The sequence below is a fragment of the Limanda limanda genome, chromosome 23 (genome assembly GCF_963576545.1).
Source record: "Limanda limanda chromosome 23, fLimLim1.1, whole genome shotgun sequence".
Taxonomy (NCBI): Eukaryota; Metazoa; Chordata; class Actinopteri; order Pleuronectiformes; family Pleuronectidae; genus Limanda; species Limanda limanda.
This window is the reverse complement of record NC_083658.1, coordinates 387,501-412,012: the sequence shown is the minus strand read 5'-3', so window position 1 is coordinate 412,012 and position 24,512 is coordinate 387,501. Positions and strand designations below refer to the sequence as shown.

At 48.1% G+C, this 24,512-nt stretch overlaps 3 protein-coding genes across 3 annotated transcripts in view; 1 reads left to right on the top strand and 2 right to left on the bottom strand.

Moving 5' to 3' along the window:
- Window positions 1-87: 87 nt before the first annotated feature.
- eif5b (eukaryotic translation initiation factor 5B) lies at window positions 88-11,096 on the top strand. Its single transcript, XM_061066762.1, has 26 exons — window positions 88-170; window positions 3,119-3,232; window positions 3,688-3,751; window positions 3,834-4,004; window positions 4,159-4,645; window positions 4,721-4,854; window positions 4,929-5,006; window positions 5,087-5,237; window positions 5,487-5,582; window positions 5,655-5,741; window positions 5,826-5,891; window positions 6,042-6,316; window positions 6,399-6,506; window positions 6,706-6,816; window positions 6,902-6,969; window positions 7,046-7,187; window positions 7,268-7,399; window positions 7,548-7,730; window positions 7,800-7,961; window positions 8,222-8,353; window positions 8,875-9,006; window positions 9,083-9,159; window positions 9,273-9,437; window positions 9,525-9,663; window positions 9,911-10,072; window positions 10,432-11,096. Exons 1-26 carry the CDS (start codon window positions 136-138, stop codon window positions 10,537-10,539), a joined length of 3,579 nt encoding a protein of 1,192 aa, XP_060922745.1. The 5' UTR covers window positions 88-135; the 3' UTR covers window positions 10,540-11,096.
- Window positions 11,097-11,300: 204 nt separating this feature from the next.
- Window positions 11,301-17,667, bottom strand: bco1l (beta-carotene oxygenase 1, like). Its single transcript, XM_061066761.1, has 11 exons — window positions 17,384-17,667; window positions 16,037-16,165; window positions 15,824-15,953; window positions 14,821-14,968; window positions 14,584-14,731; window positions 13,813-14,039; window positions 12,691-12,951; window positions 12,468-12,573; window positions 12,302-12,396; window positions 11,814-11,925; window positions 11,301-11,730 (listed from the first exon to the last, which is right to left on the bottom strand). Exons 1-11 carry the CDS (start codon window positions 17,457-17,459, stop codon window positions 11,573-11,575), a joined length of 1,590 nt encoding a protein of 529 aa, XP_060922744.1. The 5' UTR covers window positions 17,460-17,667; the 3' UTR covers window positions 11,301-11,572.
- A 3,473-nt stretch (window positions 17,668-21,140) lies between these two features.
- Window positions 21,141-24,512, bottom strand: part of LOC132996719 (kalirin-like) — a 28,281-nt gene continuing 24,909 nt past the window's right edge. Inside the window, exons 48-56 of the mRNA XM_061067056.1 lie at window positions 24,353-24,422; window positions 23,711-23,797; window positions 23,388-23,480; window positions 23,243-23,293; window positions 23,007-23,084; window positions 22,108-22,293; window positions 21,858-22,029; window positions 21,506-21,651; window positions 21,141-21,423 (exon numbers count right to left, since the gene is read on the bottom strand). Coding sequence (XP_060923039.1) covers window positions 21,238-21,423; window positions 21,506-21,651; window positions 21,858-22,029; window positions 22,108-22,293; window positions 23,007-23,084; window positions 23,243-23,293; window positions 23,388-23,480; window positions 23,711-23,797; window positions 24,353-24,422 — 1,069 coding nt within the window. The 3' untranslated portion in view covers window positions 21,141-21,237. The remainder of the gene's footprint in view (window positions 21,424-21,505; window positions 21,652-21,857; window positions 22,030-22,107; window positions 22,294-23,006; window positions 23,085-23,242; window positions 23,294-23,387; window positions 23,481-23,710; window positions 23,798-24,352; window positions 24,423-24,512) is intronic.

The following is a 24,512-nucleotide window of genomic DNA, read 5'->3' as shown; positions in this document are numbered from 1 at the left end:
CTCGGCAGCGTCTGTCTGCTGCGGACGATCTGTGCTGTGTGAGCTGTGACGGAGCAGCTAGCCGGCTAAGCTAACCCAGCTAGCTAACCCAGCGCGGCTAACCGGAGCAGCGACCCGGAGCAGCGCAGCGGCAGGATGGGGAAGAAACAGAAGAAATCCGGGGAGGACAGGTAGTGACCACACCGGGGCCCGGCTCCCGGCTCCGGGACACACTCACACCGGGGGGAGGGCAGCGGTCCGGCCGCTAGGGAGCCGGGCTGGAGCCGCAGGGACCGGCCAGCTGCCCGCTGCTGCCTGTTAGCTCCTGTTAGCTTAGCGGCGCTAGCAGGAGCTAACCACGCGTCACTGGCAGCGTGAGTCCGGCTGAAGGGTTCAAATGGACCCGGGTCAAAAGAACCAGGCTGGAGACAGGACTGACCCGGACTGACCCGGTCTGACCCGGGTGAACCTCTGCTCACACGCGTTAGCTTACTGACGCTTAGCATCAGACAACCGGTCCATTAGCTTATCTCTGCTCTGCAGCCGGAGGACAGCCTCTTTAACCCGGGTTAGACTGAGGGAGGACAGCCTCTTTAACCCGGGTTAGACTGAGGAAGGACAGCCTCTTTAACCCGGGTTAGACTGAGGAAGGACAGCCTCTTTAACCCGGGTTAGACTGAGGGAGGACAGCCTCTTTAACCCGGGTTAGACTGAGGGAGGACAGCCTCTTTAACCCGGGTTAGACTGAGGGAGGACAGCCTCTTTAACCCGGGTTAGACTGAGGGAGGACAGCCTCTTTAACCCGGGTTAGACTGAGGGAGGAGAGCTGGGCTAAGTGAGCCTGGGTCTGTTCTGTCCGTCTGTCTCTCTGTCTGTCTCCTTGTCTGTCTCTCTGTCTCCTTGTCTGTCTCTCTGTCTCTCTCTCTCGTCCTCTCTGTCTCACCTGTCTCTCTGTCTGTATCTGTCTGTGTGTGTGTCTGTCTTTGTTTCTCTGTCTCACCTGTCTGTCTGTCTCTTTGTCTGTCTGTCTCACCTGTTTGTCTCTCTCTGTCTCACATGTCTGTCTCCCTTGTCCTCTCTGTCTGTAACTCTCTGTCTGTCTCACCTGTCTGTCTCTCTCTGTCTGTATCTGTCTGTCTCTCTGTCTCATCTGTCTGTCTCCTTGTCTGTCTCACCTGTCTCTCTCTCCCTCGTCCTCTCTGTCTCACCTGTCTCTGTCTGTATCTGTCTGTTTGTGTCTGTCTTTGTTTCTCTGTCTCACCTGTCTGTCTGTCTCTTTGTCTGTCTGTCTCACCTGTTTGTCTCTCTCTGTCTCACATGTCTGTCTCCCTTGTCCTCTCTGTCTGTAACTCTCTGTCTGTCTCACCTGTCTGTCTCTCTCTGTCTGTATCTGTCTGTCTCCTTGTCTGTCTCTCTGTCTCATCTGTCTGTCTCCTTGTCTGTCTCTCTGTCTCACCTGTCTCTCTCTCCCTCGTCCTCTCTGTCTGTCTCAACTGTCTGTCTCCTTATCTCTCTGTCTCACCTGTCTCTCTCTCCCTCGTCCTCTCTGTCTGTCTCACCTGTCTGTCTCCTTATCTCTCTGTCTCTCTCCCTCGTCCTCTCTGTCTGTCTCACCTGTCTGTCTCCTTGTCTGTCTCTCTGTCTCACCTGTCTCTCTCTCCCTCGTCCTCTCTGTCTGTCTCAACTGTCTGTCTCTCTGTCTCTCTCCCTCGTCCTCTCTGTCTGTCTCACCTGTCTGTCTCCTTATCTCTCTGTCTCACCTGTCTCTCTCTCCCTCGTCCTCTCTGTCTCATGAGACTGAGACAACAGAATCAGGTCCTGGAGGTTGTCCTATAAATAATATTTATAACAAGTATTTCAAATAACATTAAATGTTTAATATTCACAGTTTCATGAAAAGAGATAAAAACATGAGCAGCTTGTTTCAAACATGGAGAGACACTTCCTGTCACAAGTAACTAAAGGGATTACCTGGTTAGTTACTGATTACTTCTGTGTGAGTTTCTCTGGTCAGCGAGGCAGAGAGGCTGCTGGGAAATAAAGAGAACGCACAGTCGACAGATTGTCAGCCGTTCATATTGTTCTGAGAGAGACAGAGACAAAGAGAGAGAGAGAGAGAGAGGGACAGAGACAAAGAGAGAGAGAGAGAGAGAGAGGGACAGAGACAAAGAGAGGGAGACAGAGAGAGGTACAGAGACATAGAGAGACAAAGAGAGAGAGACAGAGACAAAGAGAGAGAGAAAGAAAGAGAGGGACAGAGACAAAGAGAGAGAGAGACAGAGAGAGAAACAGAGAGAGAGAAAGAAAGAGAGGGACAGAGACAAAGAGAGAGAGAGACAGAGACAAAGAGAGAGACAGAGAGAGACAGAGACACAGAGAGAGAGAAAGAAAGAAAGAAAGAGAGGGACAGAGACAGAGAAACAGAGAGAGACAGAGACAAAGAGAAAGAAAGAGAGGGACAGAGACAAAGAGAGAGAGAGACAAAGAGGGACAAAGAGAGAGAGACAGAGAGAGAGAAAGAAAGAGAGAGACATAGACAGAGGGAGACAGAGAGAGAGAAACAGAGAGAAAGAAAGAAAGAAAGTGACAGAGACAGAGACAAAGAGAGAGAAAGAAAGAAAGAGAGAGAGACAGAGAGAGAGACAGAGGGAGACAAAGAGATAAAGAAAGAGAGAGACATAGAGAGAGGGAGACAGAGACAAGGAGAGGGAGAAAGAGAGAGACAGAGAAACAGAGAGAGACAGAGCCAAAGAGAGAAAGACAGACACAAAGAGAGAGAGACAGAGAGAGAAAGAAAGAGAGGGACAGAGAGAGAAAGAAAGAAAAAAAGAAAGTGACAGAGACAGAGACAAAGAGAGAGAGACAGAAAGAAAGAGGAAGACAGAGAGACAGAGATTGAGAGAGACAGACATACGAAGAGAGAGAAATAAATAAAGAGACAAAGAGAGGGAGACAGAAATAAAGAGAGCGAGCGAGTCCTGCTTGTTCTGCTCATGTCTCTCGACCTCAGTGTCACAGCTGAGCTGTTCAGCGGCTGCTGATTGGTTGATTGACTGATGATGTCATCGTGTCCCCTTGTGTCCCCAGTGCTGATTGGTTGATTGACTGATGATGTCATCGTGTCCCCTTGTGTCCTCAGTGCCAAAGACCAGGACCTGGACGCTCTGGCTGCGGAGATCGAAGGAGCCGGAGCCTCCAAGGAGTCGAAAGGGAAGAAGAACAAGAAGAAGGGAGCAAAGAAAGACGACTTCGAGTACGACCTCTTCCTCATCCTCCTCCTCCTCCTCTTCCTCCTCCTCCTCCTCCTCCTCCTCCTCCTCCTCCTCCCTCTATCATACCTTTCTTGTGTCCTACTCCTCTTCTTCTCCTCCTTCCTTGTCTTACTCCCTCACACCTTCATTATGTCCTCCTCCTTACAGTCTTGATCCATCTCCTCTTCCTCCTCCTCTCCCTCACCTTCACAAATATCCTCCTTCTCCTCTTCCTCCTCCTTTCTCTGATCTTCATCATGTCTCCTCCTCCTCCTCCTCCTCCTCCCTCTATCATGCCTTTCTTGTGTCCTACTCTTCCTCTTCTCTGTCTTCCTCCCTCACACCTTCATTATGTCCTCCTCCTTATAGTCTTGATCCTTCTCCTCTTCCTCCTCCATCCTCTGATCTTCATCATGTCTCCTCCTCTCTAACTCTGGTCTGGTTTCTCCTCCTGCAGTGAGGAGGACATCCTGAAGGAGTTGGAGGAGTTGTCTCTGGAGACTCAGGACGGAAAAGCGAAGGTACGTCAGGAGGAGGACGAGTCACGTGATCTTCATCTGAACAGATTCAATCTGAACGTCCTTGTGTTGTGTTCCTGCTCAGAAACCAGACGCCACCGAGGAGGCGGAGATCCTCGAGCCTCCAAAACCAGAGAAGAAGAAGACAAGAAAGGGGAAGAAGGGAGGGGCTGGTCTCGAGGATGAGGAGCAGGGTGATGAAGGTGAAGATCGGGCGGATGGAGAGAAGAACGGAGAACAGAAAGACCAGAAGAAGGTGAGAGAGATTCGAACCTGTCACACAAAGTTCCACCTTTAAAAACATCTGTAGTAGTGACAGTGATAGCACCACCTGCTGGCCACAGGAAGTTTTACAACCCCCCCCCCCAACGAAGAAGAACTGAAGGTTTAACTTGTCTTTGCTCCTCCAGACGCCTCCTGAGGCTCCTCCCTCCGACTCCGACGGCGACAGCGGCTCACGCTCTCGTGTCAAAACCAAAGGAGGAAAGAAAGGAGCCAAAAAAACCTCAGTGTCTGATGAGGAGGAGGAAGATGTGACAAGAGGAGGAGGAGGAGGAGGAGGAAAGGAAGAAGAGTCAGAGGACGATGAGGAGTTAACCACCAGGAGAGAGAAGAAGAAGAAAAACAAAGGCAAAGTGGAGAGTGAGGATGAGGAGGACGGAGGAGGCGAAGGCTTCAAGATGAAGACGGCGGCGCAGAAGAAGGCGGAGAAGAAGGAGAGGGACAAGAAGAAGAAGGAGGAGGAGAGGATGAAGCAGAAGAAGCTCAAAGAGAAGGAGAGCGCCGTAGAGGATAAAAAAGAGCCAGAGAAGAAGGCGACAGAGGACACGCCCCCTCAGGCCACGCTTCCTGAAGCAGCGGCGGAGGAGCAGGAAGAGGCGGAGCCAGCAGGAGAAGGTCAGTGGACTCAGGTGTTTTGATTGGCTGATATTTCCTGATGATCAATTAACAGTTTCTCACCTTCGTCTGCAGATGATGCCGAGGGCGACAAGAAGAAGAAAGACAAGAAGAAGAAGAAAGGAGAGAAGGAGGAGAAGGAGAAGAAGAAGGGACCCAGCAAGGCCACAGTGAAGGCCATGCAGGAGGCTCTGGCCCAGATGAAAGAGGTAGGTGCATTCTGGGAAATGTAGTCAGTGAACTGACTGTTTGATGTCAGAGAATAAACCTGATGTCGTTGCAGGAAGAAGAACAAGCGAAGAGAGAAGAGGAGGAGGAGCTAAAGAGGCAGGAGGAGCTGGAGATCCAACGAGTGGAGCAGGTAGGACACCTCGTCCTCCGCTTGTCTTCTGTTACCCATCAGCCACCTCTCTGACCCTGTACCCCCCCCCCCCATGTCAGGAGCGTCTGGAGCTGGAGCGGAAGGAGAAGAAGAAGCAGAAGGAGAAGGAGAGGAAGGAGCGAATGAAGAAGGAGGGGAAGCTGTTGACCAAAACTCAGAAAGAAGCTCGAGCTCGAGCCGAGGCCACGCTGAAGATGCTGCAGGCCCAAGGTCAGAGGTCGTCCAATCACAGCGCAGATACTGACCAGCTGGTCGCTCGTTCAAAACATCACTATCTGAATGTCACGTTTTTATTTAGTTTGTCAATTTCTCTCATTTTGTTTTTATTTCCTCATATTTAACAATCAAGTGCTTTTCAAAATAAAAGTCTTTACAACAATAACAGGAAGAGAGGAAACTTCAGAGACAGGAAATCAAAGATGGAATGATCACAGATTCTTTTCTCCACTTCCTGTCCAGGTATCGAAGTTCCTTCCAAAGACTCGGGGCCAAAGAAGAAACCAGTTTACAGCGACAAGAAGAAGAAGAAGGTCGTCAGCACGCCGACGCCCGAAGGTAAAACGCCGCCGCTGCCGCCGCTGGTTTCCTCCGTCACTGAGACCAGTAACAAACCAAAACTCTTTCCAGAAACATCCGAGGTGACCCCACCGGCGCCAGAGACCCCGGAGCCTGTTGCCAAGGAGACGGTGGCCGAGACGCCGGCTGCGGAGCCAGGTGAGACCCGGGGGTAAGACAGGAGGAGGAGGAGGGGGGAGGAGCTCAGATCTGATTGGTTCTCCTGTTTGTCTTTGGGTTCAGAGGTGAAACCAGACGCTGCCGTGGACGACTGGGAGGCCATCGCCATCGCCAGCGACGAGGAGAAAGGTGAGGAGAGGCGGGACCAACGCACCAGAGCCAATCAGGAGTCACCTGAGAGACACACGCCTGTTTACACACGTGACGTGAAGATCAAAGGAAGTGATTGTGATCAGAGATGATTATTATTATTATTATTGATGACGTGTTTTCTATCAGAGCTGAAGAAAGTTCACATCGAGGTGAAGGAGGACACGGCCGCACCTCCTCCGCCGACAGGCAGCGAGGAGGAAGAAGACGAGGAGGAGGAAGATGAGGAAGATGACGATGAGGAGAGCGACGCTGAAGAGGAGAAGGAGGCGGCGCCGGCGAAGCGGCCGACGCCCACTCAGGGTAAGAAGAAGGAGAGCGAGGGCGAGAGCAGCGAGAGCGAGGACGACGACGGGAGGACGAAGGAGGAGCGACTGTACGACCGAGCCAAGAGGAGAATAGAGGTGAGGGACCTCGGATATCAGGAGGAGGGAGACCTCGTCTCTATTCCCCCGTCTCTGAACGGCTCTGTGTGCGTCTCCATAGAAACGGAGGGCGGAGAACATGAGGAACATCGACCTGGAGCGGCTGAGGTCGCCGGTGGTGTGCGTCCTCGGACACGTGGACACGGGGAAGACCAAGATCCTGGACAAGGTTCCTGAGCGTTTACACCTGCTTTATCTACAGCTGTCTACTGTTTACTAACTGTGTGTGTCTGTGTGTGTCTGTGTCTGTGTGTGTGTGTGTCTGTGTGTGTGTCTGTGTGTGTGTCTCTGTGTGTGTGTGTGTGTGTCTCTGTGTGTGTCTCTGTGTGTGTGTGTGTGTGTCTCTGTGTGTGTCTCTGTGTGTGCAGCTGCGAAACACTAACGTCCAGGACGGTGAAGCCGGAGGAATCACTCAGCAGATCGGAGCCACAAACGTCCCCAAGGAGACGATCGAGGAGCAGACCAGGATGGTTAAAAATGTACAACAACTCACACACACACAACCAAACAAACACACACACACACACACACACAGTGAAATTAACCGGAGTTGTGTTTGTGTAGTTCACACAAGAAGGCATCCGGATCCCTGGCATGTTGATCATCGACACACCAGGACACGAGTCCTTCAGGTAACGACCTGAACACCTGGAGTCACTGGAGCCGTCAGTTAGTACAGCTGGTAACTCCGCCCCTTTGTTGCCATAGTAACCTGAGGAACAGAGGAAGCTCCCTGTGCGATATCGCCATCCTGGTGGTGGACATCATGCACGGCCTGGAGCCTCAGACGCTGGAGTCCATCAACCTGCTGAAGGAGAAGAAGTGTCCGTTCATCGTGGCCCTCAACAAGGTGCGCCCCGCCTGCTCCTCCAGCTGAGTCCCGCCCCTTCCTGTTCGCTGCTTCCTGTTTCTGACTGTTGTTGTCACCAGATCGACCGTCTGTACGACTGGAAGAAGAGTCCGGAGACGGACGTGGTGACCACGCTGAAGAAGCAGAAGAAGAACACAAAGGACGAGTTTGACGAGAGAGCCAAGGCCGTCATCCTGGAGTTCGCCCAGCAGGTGACCGCTGTGACATCATCACTCAGTGACATCATCACTCAGTGACATCATCACTCAGTGACAGTGATAAACACTCTTTATTTCCATCAACTACATATAATGTGGAGGAACCAGAAGTTAGAGTTTATACTTTGCTTCTGCTCCTCAGGGTCTGAACGCCGCCTTGTTCTACGAGAACAAAGACCCCCGCACGTTTGTGTCGATGGTCCCGACCTCCGCCCACAGCGGCGACGGGATGGGGAACCTCATCGCGCTGCTGGTGGAGCTCACGCAGACCATGCTGGCTCGCCGCCTGGCGCACTGTGACGAGCTGCGGGCGCAGGTCATGGAGGTGTGTCCTGATCCTTTCCTCTGACTGGTCCTGTGAGTGGACGCAGCTAACGAAGGTTCCTCTCTTCAGGTCAAAGCGCTGCCGGGGATGGGGACCACCATCGACGTCATCCTGATCAACGGGTGTCTGCGGGAGGGGATGACCATCATCGTCCCGGGGGTGGAAGGACCAATCATCACGCAGATCAGAGGCTTGCTGCTGCCGCCGCCTCTGAAGGAGCTCAGGGTCAAGGTAAACCTCTCGGGTGCAACTGGACTTTCACAATAAAAGAAGGAGTCTTCCTAAATACAGCCCCCCATCTCCATATGAATGACTTCATTATTTATTAATAATCTGATATAAAATGATGTTTATAATTTATAACAAGGCAACTGAGTTCAGCTGCTGCGTTTGTCTTTATTTTGTAAAGGAACTAATGAGAAATACATGTTATATATTCATTATGATATCATTAAAAGTGAAGGACTGAAAGTCTGTGTTTGTGTGAGTAGAACCAGTACGAGAAGCACAAGGAGGTTTCCACCTCCCAGGGCGTGAAGATCCTGGGCAAAGACCTGGAGAAGACACTGGCAGGTCTGTCCCTGCTGGTGGCGCTCAAGGACGACGAGATCCCCGTGCTCAGGGTAACACACACACACACACACACAGACACACACACACACACACACACTGAAACACACACTGACACACACACACACACACAGACACAGACACACACAGACACACACACACACACACAGTGTGGAGGAGGTGCACTGACAGATCAGAACATCCTGGGAAACAGTGACCTCCTGTGGTCGTTTGTTGTGGGAGCAGAGGAAAGGGAGGATGGGAGGAGAAAGAGAAGAAGAAGGGAGGGAGCATGGAAGGATAGGAAGTAAAGAACACAGAAGGAAAGGAGGGGCTAGTGAAGGAAGCAAGGAGGTAAGGAAGGTCTGAAGTATAAAGTATATTTAAAGGGACAAAGTCAATTTCTTTCCAATAGAAGTTTTGATGTTTATTCATATTTAATAAAAGAGTTTGTTAAATTCGTCTAAAGCAAAAAAGAATAGAAAAACTATTAAATACACTATAACATGTAAAGTACATAATAAACATCTAACACTGTTTAATCTCACTGAGTTGAACCACTGACTGGTTTCAGGATGAACTGGTGATCGAGCTGAAACAGACGCTGAGCTCCATCAAGCTGGAGGACAAAGGCGTCTACGTCCAGGCGTCCACGCTCGGCTCGCTGGAGGCGCTGCTCGAGTACCTGCGCACGTCCAAAGTTCCTGTGAGTCTCGCTCTTACTCTGAAATCTAACAGGAAGCAGAGCCTAGAGAACTGACCTTTGACCTGTTTGTGCGCAGTACGCCGGGATCAACATCGGCCCGGTTCATAAGAAGGATGTGATGAGGGCGTCGGCCATGCTGGAACACGACACCCAGTAAGTGTGTGTCTGCTGTCCGTGACATCACAACATCAACACAAACTAACACAAACGTTGAAGGACTCAGTGGCAGCTTGGATCCTCGTGACCTGACCTCTGTTTGTTCTCAGGTACGCTGTGATCCTGGCGTTTGACGTGAAGGTGGAGCGGGACAGTCAGGAGATGGCCGACGGCCTGGGGGTCCGTATCTTCTCGGCTGAGATCATCTACCACCTGTTCGACGCCTTCACCAAGTACCGCGAGGATTACAAGAAGGCCAAGCAGGACGAGTTCAAGTAGGAAACCCTGCGGCGTTGAAGCGGCTCCGACTGATGTTTGAGTTGTGGTTCACGACGTGTCTTTGTGGTTTTGTGTGTTTTCAGGCACGTTGCCGTGTTTCCTGTGAAGATTAAAATCCTTCCTAACTTCGTCTTCAAGTCCAGAGACCCCATCGTGATGGGCGTGACGGTGGAGGCCGGCGTGCTGAAGCAGGGGACGCCCATCTGCGTCCCCAGCAAAGACGTGAGACGCACTTAGAGACAGAGTTCAGTTTATTGAGACTTTATCGATCACACAGAATCTTTACAGAATCAAATTCATAATTATAAAGTTTTAAAGTAGATTAATGGAAGAAACAACCTCGATAATAACCTTCAGATATTGTGACAGATGTGATGATTGTCTTGTGTGTTGTAGTGTATTAATTAATGTGTTAATATGATGAATAGAACTCCAGGTTATTGATTGTTCTGTTGAACATGTGTTAAAGTTCCTGGACATCGGGATCGTGACGAGCATCGAGATGAACCACAAAGCCGTGGACTCGGCCAAGAAAGGTCAAGAGATCTGCATCAAGATCGAGCCCATTCCAGGGGAGTCGCCCAAGATGTACGGACGCCATTTTGAAGACACCGACATGCTCGTCAGCAAGGTAAGGCCCCGCCCACTGAGGGGGGTAAGTTTTGTTTGAAGCGTCACTAGAAAGATTCTTTAGAGGGAACACGTGATTTCAGAAGAAGACGATGAGACAGAAAGAAGTGAAAGTGAGAAAAGACTGAAGAGAAATGAAACAAACATCTGGTGGACAAGATGTTTATGTGACTTTAGTTTTTCCAGTTTGAGCTCAGTTTAGAAAAATATGATATATTTTAGTTTTATAAAATAAAATATAAATGTATAGGTTTGGACGTGTAGAATGTAACAAGTGTGACAGATTAAAATACTTCTTTGAAGCGTGAGGACTTATGGACAGAATCGTAGGTTTCACGTCAGATTGTTTTCTTGTTGCAGATCACGAGGGCGTCGATCGACGCTCTGAAGAACTGGTTCAGAGACGAGATGACGAGAACCGACTGGCAGCTGATCGTCGAGCTGAAGAAGACGTTCGAGATCATCTGAGGACCTGACACACACACACACACACACACACACACACACACACACACACACACACACACACACACTTCCTCCCTCAGACGACCACACGATGACGACCGGACAACAAGAACTAAACAAAAACCACCAGAACGGAAACGAGGCGTGAAACTGTTTTTCTGTGAGAAACGAACAGTTTTTTCCACTGTTGTAAACAGTGATGGTTTGGACATTTCACACACACACACACACACACACACACACACACACACACACACACACACAGTATTCCAACGTGCCTGTTCTTCAGCAACAACGTTGTGTTTATTATTTTTTCTTCTCTGCCCTGATCCGTGGCTCCTCCTCCCGTGTCCCAAGCTCCGCCCCCTCCTCCCCAGACTGAGGCTGACCACAGGTCAGGCGCCGGCTCTCAGCCGAACAAGGTGCATTATCGGATTGTACCGAGGAGGGAAAATCATCTCATTTTCTTTTTGTCCTGTTCACAAACCATCGAACCATCGAAGCAGCAGCGACGGTGTCGATGTTCAGAACGTTAAACGGTCGGCCATGTTGGGTCGATGGGGGGGGGGGGGGGGGGCGACAGAGAAGATTTTAAACAGTTTCTGCTGCAAACTGCTGATGTAATAAATTTCCATGATTCTGATGAAACGTAGTTTTGAGTTTTCAGTTCCGATCGCTCACATCAGCGTGAATGGAAGATTCAAGTCTTTTGATCTGAAGTGAATCTTTGTTTACACTCGATGAACTTTGACCCGAAATGATTCTGTTCACTTTATTGTCTCATATAAAAAAACTTCTGCAGTACAACAAATATCAGAAAATTAAACAACGTTAACTTTGGTGAGAAAGATGGAAACAGAATTTTAGATTAATTGAGGATCTCAATTTCATTTGGTTTGTGATTTAAGAGACAAAAATAAATCCTGTGCAGAGATCAAATAAAAAGTGAAAGAGGCTCATGTCTGAAAGTTAATTCAAAGTCAAATATTACAGAATGTACATCAGAGAATAAATAATATGGCGGCCGACGTGCAGGTCAAACGGCGGCGGCGGGGATGAAGAGTCCGTGAAGATCCATGTGGACGTCGGCCGGGATGGAGGCTCGGGCGATCTCCTCAAAGTTCTTGGCGTTGAGGATGAGCATGAACGGAGAGATGTTTGGATCTGGAGAGATGACGGAGGACAGGATGACTCCTGGAGAGAGAGAGAGAGAGAGAAGCGTCAAGGTCGTTTCAGCCTGAAGGTCGAAGCTGTTGGAACCAGGAAGTGAAACTCACCGTCGTCTTCCTCCACGGATCCTGGAGACGCCACGAACACCGGCTCCGAGGGGAAGCAGTTGTCCTGCGTCCACTCGATGTGCTCCCGGGTCACGATGTCCACCTTGGCGATCTGTGGGACCAATCAGAAGATCAGCTGGTTCCGATGAGCTCGTCCAGACTAGAGGAGACGCTGCAGCTCATCAGGATCTAACTCAACGTTTGTCAAATAAAGAAATAAACCTGTTTGTATTTTTTGTTATTGTTGAATCGTCTGTTCAGGGAAAAGACTTCTGTGAAATCAAAGGTGGTTTATCCTCAGGGAACCTTCAATGTCTCCAAGGAGCTGCTCATGGGAACCGTTGGGTTCTCTAACGTTTAAGGTTTTGACCTTCGACTGTAAAGAGCCTTGAGAACGTGTAGCTTGTGATTTGGCTTCATACAGGTACAGGTGGAGTGAGTTGTCCAGACCTCGGGTCAGTGGGACACGTAGAGGACAGGTGTCTCACCTTGTTGGGGTGAGGAGACCACTCCACCCTGGAGCCGTAGAAGTATCTGTACTTTTTAGCGTTGAAGTTGTAGTTGATTCCCGGCAGCTCCAGACCTGAGAGGGAATCACACACGTTAGATCCTGGAGGTGAAGCTCAGATCCAAGCTGCTCAGTCGCTGACGAACCTATGAAGATCACGTCGGGCCGACAGAAGACGGATCCGTCCTCCTGCACCAGCGCCTGGGCCGTGGTGTCCACCAGGGTCACCAGGTTGGTTCCTCTGGGAGATTCCTGCAGAACCAATCAAAGTCCTCATGTAGACGTGGAATCCAGAAGAAGACAAACTGACAGGTGAGTCATCCTGGTGTGTGTGTGTGTGTGTGTGTGTGTGTGTGTGAGATGTCTGACCTTGTGTGCGCTGAGCGGCAGCACGAACCTCTGGCAGGTCGGGGGGGAGAAGCTCATGTTGCTCTCGGACAAGCTGCTGCTCCTCAGGTTCTGGAGGTAGAAGGTGTCGTACAGGCTGCTGTCCTTGTAGGTGATCAGGTCGAACACCAGGTGGTCGTCCTCCTCGAAGGCGTTGATGTGGTGGAAGACCACCAGGGCATCGCCATAGAAACGGGTTTTAACCACCTTTCCTGTCTTTTTGTTGATGACGTGAAACAGCGTCTGGGAAAAACATCAAAGAGGATTTCTGTTTTGACAATTTGACCATTTGTTGTTTCTAGGGTTGCAAAATTCCGGGAATATTCAAAGTTGGAAACTTTCCATGGGAATTAACGGGAATTAACGTGAATAAACTTGAAATGTTGTGGGTAATTTATACTAACTGTATTTACCTTGTCATAAACAGACATAAATATAAACATTTTGTTGTGTCATAGGCTGATTTGAGCCCTGAGGAAACTTTGGGCACTTGACTATATGCTTCTGCATCGTTGTGTCATTCTTAACATAGGTCTTTGCACAGTATTTGCAAATGTACACAGCCTTTCCTTCTACATTGGATGGGGTGAAATGTCTCCACACATGAGAGAGTGCACGTGGCATTGTTCTGTAGAATAAGATGAGAAAAAAGTTTGTAAAAATCATCATAGAAACTTACCTGACTAGTCCTTCACTCTACAGCAGGCCTCAATAGCCCTGCTGTAGAGTGAAGCATGCTGGGAGTTATCTGTGCATGTGATGGAAGAATGACCAGTGGAGGGTTGAAACTCAACGTTCCATACATCTTTAAAATAGAGTTTCGAATGATGTTTAATTTGCCTATTTTTTTTTTTTTTTTTGTCAAAATTCCCCAAATTCCCGAACCAAACTTCCCATGGAAACTCTCCGCCCCTTTGCAACCCTGGTTGTTTCTAACAACCGCTGTTCTAAGATCAGAACAAAACTATAAGGAACACAGAACCGAACCCTGAGGAACCCACAGCTCATCACTGCTGTAGTTTGTTTTATTCCTACTAATGCGAAGCAATGTTCTTCTTTCGATGGTTTACCGCCCCCTGCTGCTCGTGCTGAGTATTAACTCACGATGTCGTCCTTGTCGAACCGGAGGCAGCTGCCCCAGGTGACGCCTCTGAAGTAGGCGGTGGCCAGGGTGAGGATGTCCAGCTTGAACGGCTGCTCCACAAAGATGATGTAGTTCTCCGTCATGCCGAAGCTGTGGTAGTAGCTCGGGGACAGAGTGGACCGGAGCGGGATGGAACCGACCTTCTGCACTCTGCTCAGCGCCGGCTTGTCCCGCCCCTTCTCTGAAACTGAGAACTCGGTATCGTAAGTATCAGACTTTATTATGATCCTCAGTGATGAAGCAGCTGGTGTTAACGTTGTGTTGAGGCTCGATTTCTGTTGTTTATAAATGTGAATGTGTTCTGTGCAGCGGAACCTTCTCATCGCTCTGATCTTCTGGGATGTCGTTTGTTTCATGATTAATTAATTAAAACGATTTGCTTCGTACATTTCTATAGAAGAAAACCAAACAACCCTTTGTTCCTCAGACCAAGACGTAGTGAGAACACACGACAGGATGACGTAATACTTCTGTGGAGTCAGTACATCCAGTGACCTTTGACCCAGATATCGGTCGTCTGCCACGCCACCGTTTCACTCGCTCATGTTTCCACTTGGCGTCGTAAATCAATCAGATTCTGAGCTTTTATCTTTTCATTTAGATAAAAACGTTATCGCTGCGATAAGAGAAGAAAGTTTCTGAGCCGACGACTCTGATGAATCTCAGACGGACGTTAAACGTACGACCCACGGATCCGTCTCTGGACTCGAACCTGATGAGGACTAACGCACCTGCAGCGTCCGCCGGGACCTTGAAGACCACGTACTTGGGCAGCCCGGGGCCCATGAGGGCCGTGCCCACGTTGTAGGTGTGGCCCTGCTCGTCGTAGTGAGGATGAGCCGTCGCCAGGTTCAGAGCGATGTGGTTCCTGTAGTTGATCTGCAAAGCGGCGAGATGGTTCGAGTTATCGTAGAAATGAGGTGGGAGGAGTCTTGAAGAGCGTTCGGGCGTCAGGTGGACGAACTCACCCGGCCGACGGTCTCCAGAGTCCCCGGGTCGATCTGGTTCATGTAGTTGACCTCGGAGGATGCGTAGTAGTCCCGCCCATAACGGATGATGTTGATCAAGTTGTTGTCGGTGAAGTCGGGGATGATGTTGGAGAGATGAGTGAAGGTCCTGAGAGAAGAAGAACCGATCGTTAGTCCAGGTCCAGAGTCCAGGTTCAGAGTCCAGAGTCCAGGTTCAGTCCAACAGGTTTAAACTGGTCCTGGATGTCTCTATGAGTGAAACCCTCCAATGCCCTAGAGACAACTCTGGACCCGGAGACATCTCTGGACCCGGAGACATCTCTGGACCCTGAGACATCTCTGGAGCTGGAGACATCTCTGGAGCTGGAGACATCTCTGGACCCGGAGACATCTCTGGACCTGGAGACATCTCTGGACTTAGAGACTTCTCTGGACCTGGAGACATCTCTGGACCCGGAGACATCTCTGGACCTAGAGACATCTCTGGACCCGGAGAAATCTCTGGACCTGGAGACTTCTCTGGATCTAGAGACATCTCTGGACCCGGAGACATCTCTGGACCCGGAGACGTCTCTGGACCCTGAAACGTCTCTGAACCTAGAGACATCTCTGGACCTAGAGACGTCTCTGGACCTAGAGACGTCTCTGGACCCGGAGACATCTCTGGACCCGGAGACGTCTCTGACATGAATCTGCTTGTGTTGACACATGTTCTCATTTCTTGACAGAACTTCATGTCCTGGACGAAGCAGATTGCTGATGGACTCTGGACCGGATCTCCACTGGAGGGTCTCAGACGTCGGAGCTTCATCGATGGACAGAATCTGATCCTCATGCTTCACATCTCTGGACATTTGACCTGAAGCAGGTCTTGCACCACATGAGGGACTTTATGGACCGAAGCAAACCTCCACCAGCAGTGAGGCTCAGATCTTAAAGAGGGAAACTGGTTCCTACGGCACCAGGAGGAGGAACCTGGACCTGAAGCTGGAGGGTTCTGTACCTGGAGAAGATGTTCTTGCAGGGATCGGGATAGATCATGGTTCCGAACTCGGAGACGGCGATTCTGTCGGCCTTGATGTTTCTCTTGTAGGTTTCGCTCTTCAGGAACTTGCTCCTGTAGGTGACTTCACCTGAAACAACCAGGACAGCACATGAGGTCAGAAGGTACGAACATCTCATCATCATCTGGAGCTGATCCCTGTCGGGGGGGTACCGTTGCAGAAGGTGAAGCTGTGGATCAGCGACAAGCCGTCGAACCAGTGGTTGTACTCTGAGCTGCCGACGGAGAAGAGTCCCGGTCCGTTCCGGATCAGTGTCCCCTGAAGCCACGCCGGCAGCGAGCCTGCAGTGAGTCATCAGCATCACTATCTGCTGCTCCACACTTATCATCATCATATTATACACTATTAATGGATCAATACATATTTAACTTTTCATTTTAAAAAACACAAATCTATAGATTATTTATGATATCAAGTTAGATCGCGTGAAATTATTTAGAATTTATAATAATTTAATATTTGAACTTATTATTATTATTTTTTTTAACAATATATTTATTGAGTTTTACATTAGGAAACATACATTCAAACATTTATAAACATACAAATGTTTATGAACACCCCCAATAGTCCAGGCAAAGTAGCGTTTTACGACCGACTAATTGTAAAATAATTTTTTTCAGCATAGATTATTTCTATGAGGTGTCTAGAACAACATACTAAAAGTCCTAAGAAATCCTAGTTGAGGAAATATGTTTAATTCTCATCAATGTGTTCCAATAAGGCAACAATACAGCCCAAAAAGACTATTTTTTTCCTTTACTCCAATCAAAGTAAAACTTTACACAATGAAAGTAACCATGAAACGTAACATTGTTTGTATTAAAAGTTTCTTTTGAAATGAATTTGACAAGCACATGAGCTCCACACTTATTGAATATGTCCTAATTTGCATAGGCAAACACCATTCATATGTATTACAAATACATACATAAATTCATTTTCAAAGAAACTTGTAATACAAAAAATGTTACGTTTCATGGTTACTTTCATTGTGTAAAGTTTTCATTTGATTGGAGTAAAGGAAAAAAATAGTCTTTTTGGGGTGTATTGTTGCCTTATTGGCACATTGATGAGAATTAAACATATTTCCTCCACAACGATTTCTTAGGACTTTTAGTATGTTGTTCTGGACACCTCATAGAAATAATCTATGCTGAAAAAAATTCTTTTACAATTACTTCTATTTTTGGCTCCAAAATGGGCTACTTTGCCTGGACTACAACCCACAATCAAACACTCAGGGTAAAGAAAAAGAGGCAGAAATTAAATAACTTAAATAAGATTAAATAAAATAATAAAAAAAATACATATATAAAAATATAAGAATAAATGGAAGTTAATAAAGACATAATAATACAGAACTTATTATTATTAATAATATTCATTATTATTTGTGTAATGTTGTGTTAAAATTAAGTAAAAATATCATTGCGTGAAAACAGTTTAATAACAATAATAATAACTTCAGATCTACTTAAAGCTGGGGGGAGGCTCACCTGTCACTTGAGCTGCCACCGGCTCCGGGGTCTCCGACCCGTTCTTTCCATATATGGTCAGCATGTTCGTGCTCATGGTTCTGTCCCAGTGTCCCGGCTCCGGCTGCTCGTCTCTGAACCACAGACGGACAGAAGTTGTCTTTAAGTAAACGTCTGTGGACGTGAGGATCTCCAGGTGTCAGGAAGTGAAGGTGAAGATCAGTCCATTATATAATGTTGCTGCTGTGGACTTCACTCGAGTTTCAAAATAAAAGCCTGTGTGGAGGTTCTCAGATCAGCTGAGTCTGACCTTTGAACCCAGATCCTGATAATCTGTGAAGTGACGATAACACTCGTCCTGTTTATCATCTGTTTATATGCAAACTGAGGATCTGTTCTACATTTAATTTATTCACATTTATTAACAAAATACTCATCAGAACATGTAGAAGTATCTGGACATTCAAAATATCAATTACATAACTTTAAATTAAATTGTGTACAATGTTTTTAATATTTTAAATCTATAATTGATTTTCTCCATAAAATGTCAGAACATTTAGAAAAACATTTAGAGTTCAAACCTGAAAATACTCAAATAAAGTTTAATAACTTCATCTTCAAATATCTTATTTAAAACTCTGGGGGAACAAATGAAAATCATTGACACAGTTATTTGATAATTTAAATAGTTTAATGTATAAATTGTTGAATGGTGGCAGACGTTATTCTTATGCCTATTGTCAAATATATATATATACTATGACATGACAGAAAATATCTGCAAGAACAACATGTTAGTTGTGATAACAAGTGAACCACAACATGTATTAGTTCATATCTCTTATCTTTAAAGTAGATAACGCTTATGGAAGTTTCTGTGGATAGAAGCTGAGACGAGAGTTTGAACTTCAGACTCGTTAGATTCTGTAATTGGTTAAATCAGTTTATGAGTTTATGAGTTTACAGCGTCTGTTATCAGGTCGAGTTCCTGTGAATGAGTAACTGTACAAATACAAACACCATCGTCCACTTCTCATCTTATTAATAATGATGTGATATCTATAATGATACGATATTATCACAAATATATGAGTTTACTCCAGAGAGAAATGCTCAGTTTATTACTCTATTACATGTATTTACTGAACATTAATTACATTAATGATGCAACAATGTAACACAATGAGAAACTTCCTCCAGACGATAACAGATGAGAAACGCACACTCGGCCATTTTGGATGAAAAATGAAGTTTATTACAAACAACGACAGAGAGCTGTTAGCAGTCGGTTAGCAGCTGTTAGTTCTGTACAAATAACACTTTTTGATTGGTTAGTGGAGGCGGAGTCTCAAACAGCACCCTGCGCCCTGTGTAGTGCACGATGTTACACACTTGACCTTCTGTAGTACACAACTCTACAACATGTTCAGAGTGCACTGCTCCCCCCCCCCCTTCTGACAGCAGTGACCCATCCATCTTCCACCTGAAGCCTCCCTGCACCCCCCCCACCTCCACCTCCACAGTGCACTACGCTCCACCTGTAAGACTTCCACGTGCACCGCCCCCCCCATGTGACCTTGGCGGTGCACGAGCTTCCCTCTGGTGCACGTCCAAGGTCACAGGTCGTGACTGTGCACGAGGTTCCTGAAGCTAGCGTCGGGTTCCAGCGTCTCCGGAGGAGGAGGCGGAGTCCACGTGAGATTCTTCTGTTCACGATCAGTTCTTCAGTTTGTCGCGTGTGTTCACGAAGCACCGTCACATTCCTCACCCTGGACGCCGGCTCGGCTCGTTTTTCAGGCACTTCTGTATTTTCTAGCGCCAAGTTGGAAAAATCTGAGCTTTTAATATTAAAGCTTGGTTTCTGTCGGGAAATGGAAATCGCTGTAATATTCAGAAGGAGGAGAAACCATTGAGCTGAAACCTGCAGTTTCTCGTGTGTTATCACTCGAGATGTTTTCGTGTTTACGCATCTTTACTTGTTGCTTCTCAATAACATTTCATCTCTCTGAACAAAATCTGATACGTGAATCAAATCCCGGTCTCTGCCAGTAGGGGGCGGTGTGGTTTCTTAACTAAACAATCTTGATGCCGTGGAGCTTTCGATCGGCTGCTGACGGGTTTTGTCAAATTCGTGTTTCCGAAGTCAAGAATCGCAGCTAATAATAAACAGGTGTGGGGGGGGGGGTGGGGTGCTAGCTCCAGCGTGTGTTGAACTTAGAACCGAAGCTTATCTTTGCTTCAGAGAGTCGACCTCACCAGCGCCACCTGAAGGTCACACCCTTCACGTGCACCACTTCCCACTGGACAGGTGCTCAGCTCCTTAAGGACCGGGGTGTTGTCTGAGAATGGCACCGGAGAAACAGAGAGAGAGAGAGGTAGAGAGAGAGAGAGAGGTAGAGAGAGGTAGAGAGAGAGAGAGAGACAGGTAGAGAGAGCTTGGTAGAAGCAGACGTCACAGTAGGTGGAGCTGCTGCCGTCTGTCTGACTGTCTGTCTGACTGTCTGTCTGACGGACAGAGAGACAGGTCCAGGGTCCAGAGTCAGATCTGTTCTATGTACACACAGGAAATGCATAATCAGGGAAATCCAAACTAACCAGAGCCGCACGCGCCGCCATGACGGCTCCACTGCCGGTTGCTATGGTAACAGTGGAGGGGAGGGGGGCGGAATGGGGGGGGGGGGGATAGCTCTGGTTCACTAAAAAGACGCAAAGAACGTGTGTCACCGCAAACACAACGATTCGTCATGGCAACGCTACACCGGGACACCACCTAACGGTCCTTGGAAAACACACACACTCACACACTCTCTCAAACAGACACACACACTCTCTCACACAAACACACACACACTCTCTCTCTCTCACACACACAAACATTTATGACAAACAGTTTCTCTCATTTTTTTCTCTATTGAGGTGAAAAACAAACTCTATAATTCTTAGTTATCATCTCGTTAATGTTCGTCATCGCAGCAGTGACGTGTGTGTAGCGTGTGTGCGAGTGTCAGTTATACACACTATTCACAGGTGACACAGAGCTCGCTTCCTATTGGCTGACGGCTCTGGTCGCCTCCTCTCTTCAAGGAGGCTTTAATTTTTTTCATTGTCTCATGTTGCTAGGCAACAGCAGCTTCCCATAGTTTCTGTTGTCGTGACGATGACGCGATCATGTGATCTCGTTCCCACTGACCCACAGGAAACAGTTTGTGATGTCATCAGTGGGGGGGGGGGTTCGGTCAATCGGGGCAGTAAACTGAAGGCCAACCTGACGGAGGCGTCTGATTGGACGAGGTGGGGGTGGAGGAGGGAGGGCGGAGTTTAACAGTACCTGCTGTGTGTGTGTGTGTGTGTGTGTGTGTGTGTGTGTGTGTGTGTGTGTGTGTGTGTGTGTGTGTGTGTGTGTGTGTGTGTGTGTGTGTGTGTGTGTGTGTGTGTGTGTGTGTGTGTGTGTGTGTGTGTGTGTGTGTGTGTGTGTGTGTGTGTGTGTGTGATTCTCTATTTGTTTCAAGAGATTAAGATGAAATCATTTGTTCATTAATCTATTTTATTAAATTTTGTTTTGATGAACATTTTCCTCATTTTTCAAAATAAGATTCTATTTCTCATGTGTGAATATTAAATTTTTCTAATTAAATTCAAAAGTTGAGTTAGTTAATGAGAGAAAATTCCTCATTGACGAGTTGACGTCGCCACCTTTAAGCTCCGCCTCTTTGGCCCTGTCGTGGTATGTGTGAGTTGTAAACTCTGACCCTGCTGTCAGTGTGTGTTTGTGTTTTTGTGTGTGTTTGTGTGTTTGTGTGTCAGTGTGTGTTTGTGTGTCAGTGTGTGTTTGTGTGTCAGTGTGTGTCTGTGTGTCTGTGTGTCAGTGTGTGTCAGTGTGTGTTGAGCACGCCGCGGGACACCCAGCCCTCGGCGGCCGGCGAGTCGCTGTTGGCCGGCCGGTAGACCAGACTCTGACCCTGCTGGTTGGACGCCAGAATCTGAACCTTCTCGCCCCGGAACACGGAGATCTCGTCCTCCCGCACGGCGGCGAAGTCCTGCAGCACCAGGACCAGCTCCTGATTGGACAGAGGTCATGATGTCACCAAAACAATCATCAGGAATCGCACCTGACTCTGATCCGAGCGTTCAATTCCAAACCTGGTCGTCCTGCTCGCTGTCAGCTGGAGGCTGAGGGCCGTGGCCGTTGGGCGTAGGCGGGGCTGAGGGCGGTCGCCCTGACGACAGAGGGCGGGTCACAGAGATCCCGCCCTCTTTCCTCTGGTACTCGATGGGAGACTGAAGAGCTGGAAACAGATCGATGCAGAATCAGGAAACTGAAAGAGGTTTAAGGAGAGTGAAGGTCGGACAGCAGCAGATTCACAGACTGTGAGGGTTTGTGCGTCCGTAGTCCCGCCCCTGTGACATCATCAGTGTATCCTCCGGGGGACGCTCCCCGAACCGGGACACAGCTCAAGTTTTATTTCTTCATGTAATTTGTGATTGTACTCACCAGACAAGAAGTTGTTCTGTGCGTCCAGCAGGGCGGCGATGGTCTCCACCCAGGTCATCTTGATGCTAGCGGCGGACGCCTGCAGCGTGAAGCGCTCCGCCGAGCCGCGGGACCACAGCACGAACTTACAGGGGTCTCCGTCCACGCTGTCCTGCATGGCCAGGTAACTCACCTGGTGGGGGGGGCACATGGAGCTCAGTGTCAACAGGTCGGAGGCGGATCCTGAATCTACCTTCAGCCGGCGTCCCACCTTGATGCTGTTCTTGAACTGGTAGCCCGGGTTGTTGGAGCCTTTGCGTAGAAGTTCGCTGAAGATGATGATCTGCTCGAACAGGAAAACCCGGCGCTCTTTACTGCGAGACAACACGCCGCCGTCCTGCTCCCAGACACAGAAGGTCTCCTGCTGCAGGAGCTTCCCCTGGGACGTCAACTTCCCCTGGAGACAGGTGAGGACAGACAGGTGAGGACAGACAGGTGAGGACAGACAGGTGAGGACCGACAGGTGAGGACAGACAGGTGAGGACAGACAGGTGAGGACAGACAGGTGAGGACAGACAGGTGAGGACAGACAGGTGAGGACCGACAGGTGAGGACAGACAGGTGAGGACAGACAGGTGAGGACAGACAGGTGAGGACCGACAGGTGAGGACCGACAGGTGAGGACAGACAGGTGAGGACAGACAGGTGAGGACAGACAGGTGAGGAGACAGACAGGTGAGGACAGACAGGTGAGGACAGACAGGTGAGGACCGACAGGTGAGGACCGACAGGTGAGGACAGACAGGTGAGGACAGACAGGTGAGGAGACAGACAGGTGAGGACAGACAGGTGAGGACCGACAGGTGAGGAGACAGACAGGTGAGGACAGACAGGTGAGGACCGACAGGTGAGGACCGACAGGTGAGGACCGACAGGTGAGGACCGACAGGTGAGGACAGACAGGTGAGGACAGACAGGTGAGGAGAGACAGGTGAGGACAGACAGGTGAGGACAGACAGGTGAGGACAGACAGGTGAGGACCGACAGGTGAGGACAGACAGGTGAGGACAGACAGGTGAGGACAGACAGGTGAGGACAGACAGGTGAGGACAGACAGGTTGTAAATGTACAGTTGTTGATCGTCTGCGTATAGATTTATATCAGTTTCACCTCGTATCCCTGAAGTCGTCCCAGGTTCATCATGTCGTTGCAGCGTTTTGGAACCAAGGACATCAGCTCCACCGCTTTCTGCACACACACACACACACACACACACACACACACACACACAAACACACACACACACACACACACGCATAAATCATCACAACGTCAGGTAGAAAAGTCACTGAAGAGAGAACCTTCTCCCTCACGCAGCCAATCACAGCGCAGGACACTGAACTCACCTCACTCTCCTCACAGTCCAGTCCGGCCTTGGACGTGTACTTGAGAAAGTCCTGAGACACCAAACAGAGTAGAGATGAAGATGATGAAGATGAAGAAATAAACGTTTCATGATCATCTGATGCGAGTCATGTGACGAAGACGAACCTTTAACAGCAGCTGATACTTTGTGATTCTCTGGACAGGTTTGATCAGATAATCACTGAGGGACATCCTGCAGCTGATCTCATGCTGGATCTCCTGAGGATAGACCCACAGACACACAAGCCTCAGTACTTTAAACCACTGAAACTGAACATGAAGAAGTCAGGTTCAGTTCACGAGCATCTTCACTGGTTTAAACATTTTACTGAGGTCGAATATTTACTGTGGAAATAATCAATAATCAATCATGAACACAGGTTAATTAAATTAATTTAAAGATACAGAACATTAGTCACTGAAACACAAACAAGTGATGAACATTTTACCTCAAAGAAAGTCTCGTACTCGAAGACGATGAACTCTGACCTCGGCTTGTTCTGACAGTAAACCACGTACATGTGGAGGCGGCGCTCCTACACACACACACACACACACACACACACACACACACACACACACACACATACACACACACACACACACATTACATTGCTGGCTCAGCCTGGTCCTGATTCTGTTTCCATGACAACCTTATTCCACCAGGCTGGAAACATTCTTATGAATGAGATGAGGAACAACTTCTACATGTTTTGACCAAAGATGAACTGATTCGATTTCAATAGTAGTGTAGATATAATACAGTAGAGTAGTATTCATGTAGTAATAACATAGTAGTGTAGTAATCATGTAGTAATAACACAGTAGTGTAGTATTCATGTAGTAATAAGCTAGTAGTGTAGTATTCATGTAGATATAATACAGTAGAGTAGTATTCATGTAGTAATAACATAGTAGTGTAGTAATCATGTAGTAATAACACAGTAGTGTAGTGTTCATGTAGTAATAACATAGTAGTGTAGTATTCATGTAGTAATAAGCTAGTAGTGTAGAATTCCTGTAGTAATAACATAGTAGTGTAGTATTCATGTAGTAATAATACAGTAGTGTAGTATTCCTGTAGTACTCACGTGTCTGATGAAGAGGTCGGCCAAGAGGTCGTGATTCTGAACGCAGCGCTCCAACTCAATCAGGAAGAAACTGAAACAGAAACACACAGTCAGAGAGAGAGTGTGTGTGTGTGTGTGTGTGTGTGTGTGTGTGTGTGTGTGTGTGTGTGTGTGTGTGTGT